At 46.3% G+C, this 14,001-nt stretch overlaps 1 protein-coding gene across 1 annotated transcript in view; it reads right to left on the bottom strand.

Annotated features, from left to right (window-relative positions):
- agpat2 (1-acylglycerol-3-phosphate O-acyltransferase 2 (lysophosphatidic acid acyltransferase, beta)) overlaps positions 1-14,001 on the bottom strand; it is a 58,804-nt gene that overhangs the window by 12,897 nt on the left and 31,906 nt on the right. The window contains exon 6 of the mRNA XM_052037492.1: positions 11,163-11,338. Coding sequence (XP_051893452.1) covers positions 11,163-11,338 — 176 coding nt within the window. The remainder of the gene's footprint in view (positions 1-11,162; positions 11,339-14,001) is intronic.

Below are 14,001 nucleotides of genomic sequence, written 5' to 3' on the forward strand. Positions count from 1 at the left end.
CTGATAGTGGTTTCTAAAATTATGAGAGGCATAGGAGTGGCTGAAGCAGGTACATTAACAACATTTAGAAGGTACTTGGGACAGGTACATAGACAGGAAAGGTTTAGAGGGATATGGGCCAAATGCAGGCAAATGGGATGAGCTTAGATGGGAATCTTGGTCGGCATAGACCAGTTGGGCCAAGGGGCCTGTTTCCATACTGTATGACTCTAGATAGGGTAGACAGTCAATGTTTTTCTCTCACGCTAGAAATGTCAAACACCAGAGGGCATAGATTTAAGGTGAGAACATGAAGTTTAAAGGAGATGTGTGAAGTTTTTTTCCCCACTGTTTACTTTTACACAGAGGTGGGTGCCTGGAACACGCTGCCAGGGGTGGTAGTAGAAGCAGACAGGATCGTGGCATTTAAGAGGCATTTCAAAAGGCACGTGAACATGCAGGGGATGGAGGGATATGGATCACGTGCAGACAGGCAGGTTTAATTTGGCATCATGGTTGGCACAGACATTGTGGGCCGAAGGGCCTGTCCCAGTGCTGTAATGTTCTATGTTCACCTTTTCCCCTTCATTTCTATGACTACACTACAGCCAATATTTTCTGTCTTTTTGAGACTGGTTCCATTAATGACCACTATACCTTAACCCCACAAGGCAACCATCAATAACATGTCAACCAAACTACAGTCCAATGTGCACTGCAAACTCATTGACAAAGGCAAAGCAAGGAGCATTTATACCAACTGGGCAGCAGATGGGAAGTCTACGTGACTGATGGAAAAGTGGTTTATTAAAGCTGTTTGGAAACAAACCAAAAATAAATTGAGAGAAACAAACATGGCTGTGACGGAGCAACAGAGAAGAACTTGTAGAAGGAAAGGGCAACAAATAAAGTTAATGAAAAACATTAAAGAGAAGTGATTGAACATTATGACTACCACTGGACCAAGAAAGGAAAACAAAAGAAGGATTAATAATTATGGTGCTTTACAGATGATTATCAATCCAACCCATAGCTGAGGCTTGACCAGGCAGGAATTAAGTTTCTAATATTATGAGATGTGTATAAATCTTGCATTCAATGCAAACAGAAAATAAGTTTACAAAAATGTTTGAAAGAAGGATAAGAATCCAACCCAAATTAACTTTTTAGAAACGCCTACGTAGGGAATGTTGGACTACTGAAGAATTCAACCCCAAGAGTGTGCACTGTTGGGGTGGCAGGACAGAACAATGTAGCCTTTATGTATTTTCAGAAGGAACTTTTTGGGATGTCTCAAAAAGCCTAAATAAAACTACAGGTAAAGGACAGAGGAAATTCAGCAGCACATTGAGCAGGTTGATCAGACTGCCCAGAGTGGAACCAGTTGGAATGTACCCAGGTTTAGGGCTGGGTTCATTTTAGTATACCCTGAATAACTTTGCATAAGGAGAGGACACTCAAAACTTAATATGGTTACAAACGTGAGAGATACTGGAACTATTGCCATTCTCGCTTCAACAATTGAAGATCGATGGACAGATTTAGTAGTTCAGTCACTGGACGAGTAGCCAGGAGTCTAGGCCATTGACCCAGAGAGAAGTTCAAATCTCCCCACAGCAACAAAGGAAATTAGAGCCAGAGCATGGAAACAGGGCCTTGGGCATCCCTGCCAACTGCCTTCTTGAGCTAGTCTCATTTGCCTGCATTTGACCCACATCCCTCTAAAGATTTCTTATCCATGAACCTGTCCAAATGTCTTTTAAATATTGTAATTTTATCTGCTTCGCCTGGCAGCTCATTCCATATACCCACCACCGTGTGTGGAAACAGAGGCCCCACAGGTTCCTTTAAGCCTTTTCCCCTCTCACCTTAAACCTATGCCCTAGAGTTTAGACTCCTCTACACTGGGAAAAATACCATACCCACCCACTTTATCTGTGCCCCTCATGATTTTAAGCACCTCTGTAAGGTCACCTCTCAGCCTCCTTCGCTCCAGGGAAAAGTCCCAGCCTATCCAGTCTCTCTTCATAATTCAAGCCCTGCAGTCCCAGCACCATCCTTATGAATCTCTCCTACACCCTTTCTAGTTTAGTCACATTTTCCCTGCAGTACGGCAACCAGAACTGCACACGATCCTCCAGGAGTGGTCTCACAACAGCTGCCACGTCCCAACTCTTGTACTCAATGCCTCGTCTGAAGGCCAGTGTGCCGCGTGCCTTCCTCACCACCTCGTCCATCTGCGTCACCACTTTCAGGGAACAATGTACCTGTCCCCCTGTTCTACAACACTCCTCAGGGCCCTGCCATTCATCGTGCAAGTCCTGTCATAGTTTAACTTCCCAAAATGCATCTCTTACCACTTATCCGAGTTAAACTCCACCTGCCATTCCTTTGCCCACTTTCCCAGTTGATCCAGATCCTGTTGTAACCTTAGACACCCTCCTTCACTGTCCACCACACCACCAATATTGGCATTATCCACAAATGTACTAACCACGCCACCTACATTCCCATCCAAAGCGTTAATACATGACAAGCAACAGTGCACCCAGCACTGCTCCCTGCCGCACGCCACTGGTCACAAGCCTCCAAACTGGAGAATAATCCTACACAACCACCCTCTGATTCCTTCTTCCAAACTACTAGCTACCAAAGCTACTGGGGCGGGGTTTAAACTGGATTAGCAGGGGGATGGGATCCAAAGCAGTGAGGCAGATGGGAGGCTAAAAGTTGATACAGAGATGAATGGAAACCAGAGCACCAGGTCAGAAAGTGGAGAGATTGAGAAGGTAGAGGTCACGGCCGGCTAGTCAGTAGGGGAGGATGGGTAGGAACAAGGTAGTGGATGCAGTGGGTTGGACGGGCTGGAATGTGTTTATTTCAATGCCGGGAGTATTAACAGTGAGGGAGATGAACTTTGAGCATAGATCAGTACATGGAACTATGATGTTGTGGCCATTGCAGAGACTTGGTTGAGAGAGGGACAGGACTGGCTGCTTAATGTTCCAGGGTTTCAAAGTTTTAAGAGATAGAGGGGGAGGTAAAGGGGGGGTGGGGAGTTGCACTGCTGATCAGGGACACTATCACAACTGCACTCTGAGGGGACATAATGGAGGCCTTATTCACTTGGTCTACATGGGTAGAAATCAAACATGAGAAAGGTGCGATCACTCTGATGGGATTATATGACAGACCCTGGGGACTTGTCCACCTTAACATTCTTCAAGAGACCCAACACCGCCTCTTTCTTAACCTCAAAATGTCCGAGCATATCACACACTCCACAATGATTTCACTATCCTCTCCATCGGTATTTACCAAGAAGGACTTGAAGTACTCATTTAGAACCTCACCCACATCTCCTGCTCCAAGCACGTTCCCTCCTTTATCCTTGAGTGGTCTTACCATCTCTCTAGTTATCCTCTTGCTCTTGATGTATGTATAGAATGCCTTGAGATTCTCTTTAAATCCTACTTGCAAGGAATTTTCATGGCCCCTCCTGGCTCTGCTAATTCCCTGCTTGAGTTCTTTTTTGGCTTTTTTTTTATATAATCCTCAAAGGCCATGTAGAATTTTAGCTTCCTAAAGAACCTTATATACACTTTTTTTCTTCTTGACTAAATTCACCACTTCTCTCATAATCCAAGGAACCCTTACCTTGCCATCCTCGTCCTTCCTTCTTACTGGAATGTACTTGACCTGTACTCTGTGCAGTTGGTCTTTAAACACCCTCCACATGTCCGACGTGGACTTGCCCAAACTCAGCTGTTCCTAATTAACTCCCCCCCCAGCTCCTGTCTAATACTTTCATAATCTACCCTCCCCCAATTTAATATTTTCCCACAAGGTCCATTCTTATCCTTATTCAGAGCTATCTTAAAGCTTAGGGACTTGTGGTCACTATTCCCTAAATGTTTAAACATTGAATTCTCCCACTTCAAGTAATCCCCACACCCCTCCCCCCCCCCCCGCCCCCACGCCTTTTCTTTTCTTCCCTTTCCTAGCTTCTCTTTTCTCTCCTTACCTTTGACCCATCCCCCGGTGGATCTGCTCTCCCCTCCTCCCCTGCACCTGCCTATCACTATCTCTTACCTGCATCTACCTATCACCACCCTGTGCCCACCCCGCCTCCCATCTTTTGTCCACCTATCACTGCTCTGCTTTTCCCTCCTATATATTGGGCTTCCCCTTTTCCTATCTTCGGTCCTGAAGAAAGTCCTGACCTGAAACGTATACCGTGTGCTTTTCTCAACAGATGCTGCCTGGCCTGCTGAGTTCCTCCAGCATCATCATGTTTTTCATCTAGATTCCAGCATCTGCAGTCCTTTATTTCTCCAGTTCCCTAAATGTTCTCCCACTGAAAGGTCAGTCACCTGACCAGGCTCATTTCCCAACACCACGTCCCGTACAGCCCCTCCTTTTGTTGGGCTACCCACACAATGCATTAAGAAACTCTCCTGGATGTACCTAACACACTCTCCCCTGTCTAAACCCTCTTGCACTAAGGAGGTCGCACTCTATATTGGGGCAGTTGAAGTCACTCATGACAACAACCCTGTCGTTTTGGCTGCTTTCCTTAATCTGCCTGCATACCTGTTCCTCAATGTCCCGGGCGGGGCAGTCTCCATCTCAGGACATCACTGTTCTCTTCCCTGAATTCCTAGCTTCTTTGTCCTTCTCCATGGTAAATACAGACAAGAAATATTTCCCATCGGCCATGGCTCCACACATAGATGACCACACTGATCTTTAAGGGAACCTACTCTCTCCCTAGTAACCCCTTCCCTCTAATATACATCGAATCTCTTAGCTGCCAAGGATATCTTATGTCCCCATTTTACCCTCCCGATTTCCTTCTGAAGCATACTCCTACATCCCTTACTCTCCTTAAAGGATTCGCTTGATCACAGCTGCCTATACCTGATATATGCCTCCATTTTCCTGACCCGAGCCTCAATATCCCTCATAAGCAAAGGCTCCTAGTCCTGCCAGCTTTGCTCTTCACTCTAACAAGAACTCCCCCCATCTCACTTTTAAAAGCCTCCCACTTATCAGACTTCCTTTTACCTGCTAACAGCCTCTCCCAATCTACCTTTGTAAGTTCCTGTCTAATGGCACCAAAATTAACCTTGCCCCAATTTAAGACTTTAGATCACGAAACAGTCCTACTGTTCCCAAAGTGCTCCCCCGTTGACACTTTAGTCACTTACCAGCCACATTTCCAAGAGGAGGCCGAGCATTGCCGTCTCTCGTTGAGCCATCTGCATATTGCTTGAGAAAATTTTTCTGGAGACACTTAACAAGCTTTGCCCCATCTAATCCCTCAACAGTATGGCAAGCCCAGTCAATACTAGGAAAGTTGAAATCACCAATTACAACCCAATTATTCCTGCAGCTATCTGCGATTCCCTATACATATTTACTCCTCTAATTCCCACTGACTATTGGGGCTTATAGTACAATCCCAAAGCGACCACCCTCTTCTTATCCCTCAGTTCTACCTATACAATCTCACTGGGTGTTCTGTGGGGAATATCTTCTCGAAGTATTGCCGTGCTGTTCTCAATAATTAAAATCTCCCCCTCCTCTCTACGTCCACCACTATCACACCTGAAGCACCTGTACCCTGGAACATTGAGCTGCCAGTCCTGCCCATCCCTCAGCTACGTTTCTGTAATAACTGTACTGTTCCAGTCCCATGTACCTATCCGTGCCCCGACTTCATCTGCTTTGCCTGTCAATAATTCTCACATTAAAATAAATGCAGTTTAGCCTATCAGACCTTCCTCGCTCCCTGCCCTGCCTACTGGACTTGCTTGCTTTAACTTCCATATTTGCCTTTATTCTCCCGTCTGCCAAAATAAGTTTGGATCCCACCCCCTGCCAGACTTGTTTAAAACCTCTCATGTCGTACTAACAAATTTCCCCACCAGAATATTGGTCCCCCTCCAGTTCCAAGTGCAACCCGTCCCTCTTGTACAGGTCACCTCTGCCCCAGTGGAGATCCCACTGGTCCTAAAACCTGAATCCCTCCCTCCTGCACCAGCTCTTCAGACACACATTTATCTGCCCTGCCCTTGTTTTCCTCCCCTCATTAGCATGTCACATTGGGAAGAATCCAGAGACAACAGCCCTCGAGGTCCTGTTTTTTTAACCCTCTAACTCCCTATATTCACTCTGCAGGACATCCCTTTTTCTACCCATGTCTTTGGAACGTACACAACCACCTTTGGCTTCTCACCCTTCCCCTTGAAAATGTTCTGCAACTCCTCAACCCTGGCACCTGGGATGCAATGTTCACCCTGGAGTCTCGATCATGGCTGCAGAATCCCACCCCCCCCCAACTATTGTGTCTCCTATCACTGCTGCTCTCCTCTGAAAGTTCATTTCCCCCCCCCCCCCGCAACCAAATCCAAAAAGATATACTTGTTACCGAGGAGAATCCTGTACTCTCTGCCAATCCCATCTACCTTTGCTGGTGGTCACTCAACTACCCGCACCTTAGGTGTGACCACCTCATTAATGCTGTCTATGATGTTCTCAGCATCACGGATGCTCGAGTGAGGCCAACTGCAGCTCCAGCCGCTCAATGTGGTCAGTCAGCAGCTGTAGCCGGATGAACCTCACAGGTGAAGTCAGCGGGACACTGGAGGTCTCCCTGATCTCCCACATCCTGCAGGAGGGTGCCACTGCCCTGACTGCCATCTTGAATTTAATTAAATCAATCCAGAATATTTAAAATATCTACCAAAGAACTAAAAACCCATTTAGAATATCGACCAGCACCGCACAGTACGGGCCCTTCAGCCCACAATGTTTTGCCGAACTATATGAACACCTCCTCCATGATCAATCTAACCCCTCCCTCCTGCATAGCCCATATCCCTCCATTTTTCTTACTTCCACATGCCTATCTAGGAGCCTTTTAAATGTCTCTATTGTATCAGCCTCTACCACCACCCCCAGCAGTGTGTTCCAGGCACCCACCACTCTGTGTAAAGAACCTACCTTTGACATCTCCCCTGAACATTCCTCCTCTGGCCTCAAGCTGATATCCTCTGGTATTGGCCATTCATCCTGGGGGAAAGGCGCTGGCTGTCCACTATCTATGCCACTCAATCTTATACACCTCTATCAAGTCACCTCTCATCCTGTGTCACTCCAAAGAGAAAAGCCCGAGCTCGCTCACCCTTTCCTCATAAGACATGTTCTCTAATCCAGGCAGCATTCTGGTAAATCTCCTCTGCACCCTCTCTAAAGTTTCCACATCCTTCCTATAATGAAGCAACCAGAACCGAACACAATACTCCAAGTGTGGTCTGACCAGACTTTTATAGAGCTGCAACATCACCTCACAGGTCTTCAGCTGAATCCCCTGACTAATGACTAAGGCGCACCATAGGCCTTCTTAACCACCCTATCAACTTGCGTGGCAACTTTGACGGATCTTTGGACTTAGTCCCCAAGATCCCTTTGTTCCACCACACTGCTCAGAATCCTGCCATTAACCTTGCACTCTGCCTTCATGTTCATTCTTCCAAAGGATATCACTTCACACTTGTCTGGAATGAACTCCATCTGTCACTTCTCTGCCAAATTCTGCATCCTGTCTATATCCCGTTGTAAACTACAGCAAGCTTCTACACTATCCACAACCCCTCCAACCTTCGTGTCATCCGCAAATTTACTGACCCATCCCTCCACTTCCTCATCTAGGTCATTTATAAATATCACAAAGAGTAGATGTCCCAAAACAGACCCCTGCAGAACACCACCAGTCACCGACCTCCAGGCAGAATACGCTCCATCTTCTACCACCCTGTGCCTTCTATGGGCAAGGCAATTCTGAATCTACGCAGCCAAGTCTCCACGGATCCCATGCTTCATGACTTTCTGGATGAGCCTACCATGGGGAACCTTGTCAAACACCCCCCAAACAGTATCCGAAATGATATACTTGTTGTTGAGGGGAATGGCCTCGGGGGACCCTGCACTGACTGCCTGTTCCCTCTCCCTCTGCATCAGACACTTACTAGAAAAATATCAGAAAAGGCAAGTTTAAAGATATTTTAAACTGACTGCAGAATTTTGCTATAGAAGAGATGACTTAAGTAACCCAAAAGAGGTCTCATGAAAAGGCACACACGCAATGAGGTGAGAACTAAATTCCTTACATAATCACTGCCTTCAGTGGCAAATCCAACAGGCAATTCAGAAGAACCTTCAACAGCCCAACGAGTGGAACATTGGGCAACACAGGGGTGGTACAGGTGATATATAGCATGCTTGCCTTCACTGGCTGGGACACTGAGTTTCAGAGTCAGAAAGTCAGGTTTCAGCTGTATCAAACTTTGGTGAGGCCACATTTGGAGTATTGCGTGCAGTTCTGGTCACCCCAGTACGAGAAGCATTTGGAGGTTTTGGAAAAGGTATAGAAGAGGTTCACGAGGATGCTGCCTGGATTAGAGGGCATGTGCTACAAGGAGAGGTTGGACAAACTCAGGCTGTTTTCTCCGGAGCATCAAAGCCCAAAGGGAGACCTGACAGAATCTTATAAAAATTATGAGAGACATAGATTAGGGAGATAGAGTCTCTTAGAGGATTGGAGGATTGCGAATGTGGTCCCCTTGTTCAAAAAAGGTAATAGGGATAGGCCACGGAATTATAGACCGGTGAGTCTCACGTCTGTGGTGGGTAAGCTGTTAGAAAGGATTCTAAGGGATAGGATTTATGAACACCTAGAGAATCATGAACTGATTAGGGACAGCCAGCATGGCTTTGTGAAGGGAAGATCTTGCCTCACAAGCCTAATAGAGTTCTTTGAGGAGGCGACCAGGAAGATTGATGAGGGCAGTGTGGTGGATGTGGTTTACATGGATTTTAGTAAGGCGTTTGATAAGGTTCCTCATGGTAGGCTTCTTCAGAAGGTCAGAGGCCAAGGGATCCAAGGAAGCTTGGCTGTGTGGATCAGGAATTGGCTTGCATGTAGAAAGCAGAGGGTTGTGGTGGAAGGAGTGCCCTCGGATTGGAAGGCAGTGACTAGTGGTGTCCCGCAGGGATCGGTTCTGGGACCTCTACTTTTTGTGATATTTATAGATGACTTAGATGAGGGGGTGGAGGGCTGGGTTAGTAAGTTTGCGGACGACACTAAGATAGGCGGTGTTGTGGATAGTGTGGAGGGCTGTCGGAGCTTACAGAGGGATATTGATAGGATGCAGAGCTGGGCTGACAAGTGGCAGATGGAGTTCAATCCGGAGAAGTGTGAGGTGGTACACTTTGGAAGGACAAACTCCAGGGCAGAGTACAGGGTAAACGGCAAGGTACTTGGCAGTGTGGAGGAGCAGAGGGATCTGGGGGTTCATATTCACAGTTCGTTGAAAGTTGCCTCACAGGTGGAAAGAGCAGTTAAGAAGGCCAATGGGATGTTGGCTTTCATAAGTCGCGGGATTGAGTTTAAGAGCCGCGAGGTTATGATGCAGCTTTACAAAACTCTAGTTAGGCCACATTTAGAGTACTGTGTTCAGTTCTGGTCACCTCATTATAGGAAGGATGTGGAGGCATTGGAGGGGGTGCAGAGGAGATTTACCAGGATGCTGCCTGGATTGGAGGGTATTGAATATGAGGAGAGGCTTAAGGTGCTAGGGCTTTATTCACTGGAAAGGAGGAGGATGAGAGGAGACATGATAGAGGTATATAACATATTGAGAGGAATAGATAGAGTAGACAGTCAGCGCCTCCTTCCCAGGGCACCAGTGCTCAAGATGAGAGGTCATGGCTTTAAGGTTATGGGTGGGAGGTTCAGGGGAGATGTCAGAGGGAGGTTTTTCACCCAGAGAGTGGTTGGTGCATGGAATGCACTGCCTGGGGTGGTGGTGGAGGCAGATACATTGAACAGGTTCAAGAGCTTGTTGGATAGGCATATGGAGGAACGTGAGATAGAGGGATATGCGGGAGGAAGGGGTTAGGTAGTGTGAGGGTGGTCTGATGGACGGCACGACACGGTGGGCCGAAGGGCCTGTTTTGTGCTGTATGGTTCTATGGTCAAATACCAGAGGGCATAGCATTAAGGCGAGAGGAAGAAAGTTTAAGGGAAATGTGCTGGGCAAGTTTTTATTTTAAGCACAGAGTGGTGGGTGCATGGAACACATTGCCAGGGTGGTGGGGGAGGCAGAGACAATAGTGGCATTTAATAGGCATTGAGACAGACACATGAACATGTAGGGAATGGAGGGATATGGATGACGTGCAGGCAGAGAGCATGCTTCATTTGGGCATCATGTTTGGCACAGACATCATGGGCTAAAGGGCTGTCCCTGTGCTGTTCAATGTTATGTCAAAACTACCCTGTGGAGTTACTAGTAAGATAAGAGATATCTGTATTAGTCATCGCAACACAGTGAAATGCATCTTTTGCGGAGTGTTCTGGGGGCAGCCCGCAAGTATCGCCACGCTTCCAGCGCCAACATAGCACGCCCACAACTTCCTAACATATATGTCTTTGAAATGTGGGAGGAAACCGGAAAACCCGGAGGAAACTCACACAGACCCGGGGAGAATGTACAAACTCCTTACAGACAGTGGCCAGAATGGAACCCAGGTCGCTGGTGCTGTAAAGCGTTACGCTCACCACTACACTACTGTAGATCCACTGAAGGAAAAACTAGATAAGCAAGGGAAGAATAAACAAAGAATATACAGGGAGAAGGTTGAGAGGAGACTGGAAAGGAGCACCTGTTGCTGCTGTAATACCTTGCAGTACTTTTTACATTATCCCCACCCGATTATGAACATTCCTTTCGAGGGCTTTGGTTGAGGGGGGCAGGAAGGGGAAGGAAGAGTACAGCAGGGAGGATTAAATACATCATGAGCAATCTTGTGAGGAATGCATGGACACTATACAGCATGATTTTGAAATAATTCACGTTTTTTAATGTAATGATCCCCATCATCTTTACTGGTCGAATTCTCTGCGGTAATTAAGATATTCATTCTTCCACTGCAATCACTGAAGCAGGTCATCAACACAAAGGTTTTGCTTTGCATGTAGAAATCAATCCTTGAATATTGTCAACCATGCAGGTTTACACTTAAACCACAGGCAATTTTAATGCACTGTCAAAGGTTCTTAATGTTAAATCAAGCAAATGGATTCAAGGTCGATACTGTTTCATAACATTACTCACGTTCTCTTTCAGCATGGTCTGAGCAGCCTCTGTCATCACACTTTTGGCATCAGTTTTTTTCTGCCGGTTAATGAAGATGACGCCAGCGAGCCAGCACACCAGCCCCACAGTGCCAGCATACATCAGCTCCTTTTTCGCAATTGCGACACAGCGATCGGGAAGGATTTCCATCATTCCTGGGAAACAAAGCAGTTATCATAATGGCCCCTTCCATCGGCAAACCAAATACCAGGTAATGTTTTTACAGAAAGAAATAAGCAAGTCTTAGCAACAGAAACAGCAATACAGAAGACCATTCAGTCACCCCCACAGGATACACTTCAGCTTACACAGCTATTGTAAACCACAGGCCTTTTACATATACAACAGTCTTCAATTACACTACTAACGTCTGAGCCTTAACTATTTGTAATCAAACATTCCATGTAGTTCGTCTGTATTTCCTGATTCTCCCTTTCTTGAAAGGATCTTCAGTTTTTGTACTGTTTTCCCTGATTCACTAGCTGCAGTAAGTAGTCTTTTACTGGTGTCCAACTGTTTCTGAACCTCACTGGATTTCTGTTTTATGACACAACACAGGAAGCCATTCTGGCCATCAAGTCTATGCCAGCTCACAAAACAATCCCCTTCCCCACTAGTTTTTCCTGTAACCTATTCTCCCCACATTTGCAACATTCCACCACTCATCTCCACACTAAGGCAATTTACAGTCACCAATAAATCTACCAACCCACCACTTGGAGGCAGAACACAAGCACTCTGGGAGGAAAGGGGGTGTGGGTGTCACGGAAAACATGCAAATAAAGCAAGAATCTTTCAGAGTACGTAATTCATCATTTTACATCAACAGAGCACAAATTAACAGATTGTTTTACAGTTGCACTGTTGACACAAATATTATTGTCAAACTGATCTCTAACAGGGCACGGTGTAATGACATGCAATCTCCCTTTCACTTCTACTATGCTGAAAAGGTTATTAAACAGCCCATGTTTCACCAGCAAACCTTCACATTGTTCATCAATTTAACAGCCCTCCAAATCACCAGTAAATCAATACTCTTACACAAATTTACATAAACTGGAAACAAAAGTGGAGACAGGAGATGACTGGTTGGGCCGAAGGGCCTGTCTCCATGCTGCAATCTGTCAGCTTGAAAAACATTCACCCGCTACTGGCAGAGAAGAATCCTAAAAGATTCCACTAGTATGTGATAAAAGGATAACAAGGGAGAGAGAAGGTGCCATTAAGGATTAGTGTGGTCATGGGAGATGGGTGAAGCCTTAAATGAACACTTTTTATACTTACTGTGGAAAAGCAGATGGAAGTTAGTGGGTGCAGGGAAGAGAACAGTGATGTGCTGAAACATATGGACGTTATGAAAGTTGCTGGTCATGAAGTGGATAAAGGTGGATAAATCCCCAGGCCTAGCCTTGGTTTATCCTAGGACAACTAGGAAGAGATTGCTATGGCCTAAAAAAAAAACCTTTGTATAATCTCTGGCCACAGGTGAGGTCCCCAAGGACTGGAGAGTAGCCAATGTTGTTCCTTGAATGGGAAAAGGGATAATCCAGGAAATTATTGACCTGTAAACCTCATATCAGTGATAGGGAAGCTGTTGGAGAGGATTCTTAGGGATAGGATCTACTCACATATGAAAAAGGGACAGTCAGCATGACTGTGCAGGCAGGTCATCTCTCGCAAACTTGAGTGAATTTTTTTTGAAGAGGTGACCGAGGGGATTGACCGGGCAGGGCAGTAGACATTGCCTACGTGAACTTCAGGAAAGGCCTCTGGCAAAGTCATGCATGGTAGGCTGGTCTGGAAGGTGAGATCACATGGGATCCAGAGTGAGCTAACCAACTGGGTACAAAATGGTGGAAGTGTCAAAGATTGGCAGTGGAGGGCTTTTTGTTTTGGACTGGAGGCCTGTGACCAGTAGTGTGCCACAGGGATTGGTGCCGAGTCAACTGTTGTTTGTCATTATGATTTGGATGAGAATTGCAGGTGGCACGATTAATAGGTTTACGGATGACACCAAAATTGGCAGTACAGTGGAGAATGTTGTCCAAGGTTACAATAGGATATCCATCAACTGGGAAAGTGGGCAAAGGAATGGCAGATGAATTGAACTCAGACAAGTACAAATTGATGCACTTTGATAAGCTAAACCAGACAGGACATACACAGTGAATGACAGGGCCCTGAGGAGTGATGGAGAACAGACCTAGGAGTACAAGCACACAGTTCCCTGAAAGTGGCGACACAGACAGACAGGGTGGTGAAGGCGGCGTCTGGTACGCTGGCCTTCAGTACAGGAGTTGGGACGTCATGGTACAACGTACCAGATGTTGGTGGGACCGCACTTGGGAGTATTGTGTGCAGTTTGGTCGCCACACTACAGGAAGGATGCGAGAGATGGTGCAGAACAGATTCACAAGGGTGAAGGGTCTTGACTGGAGACATCAACTGTCTATTTTCCTCCATGGCTGCTGCCTGACCAGCTGAGTTCCTCCATATCTTGTGTTGCTCTAGATTCCAGCATCTGCAGTCTTGGGTCTTCACAGGCCGTTGCAGGAACTGGAGGGCTTGAGTTATGAGGAGAGACTGGATAGGCTGGGACCAAGGACCCGTTCGACCCATCGAGTCTGCTCCGCCATTCGATCATGGCTGATTTATTTTTCCCTCTCAACCCCATTCTCCTGCCTTCTCTTACTAATCAAGAAGCGATCAACCTCCACTTTAAATATACCCAATGACCTGGCCTCCACAGCCGTCTGTGGCAATGAATTCCACAGATTCACCCTCTGGCTAAAGAAATTCCTCATCTCTGTTCTAA

Source organism: Pristis pectinata, chromosome 23, assembly GCF_009764475.1.
Source record: "Pristis pectinata isolate sPriPec2 chromosome 23, sPriPec2.1.pri, whole genome shotgun sequence".
In the NCBI taxonomy this organism is placed as follows: domain Eukaryota; kingdom Metazoa; phylum Chordata; class Chondrichthyes; order Rhinopristiformes; family Pristidae; genus Pristis; species Pristis pectinata.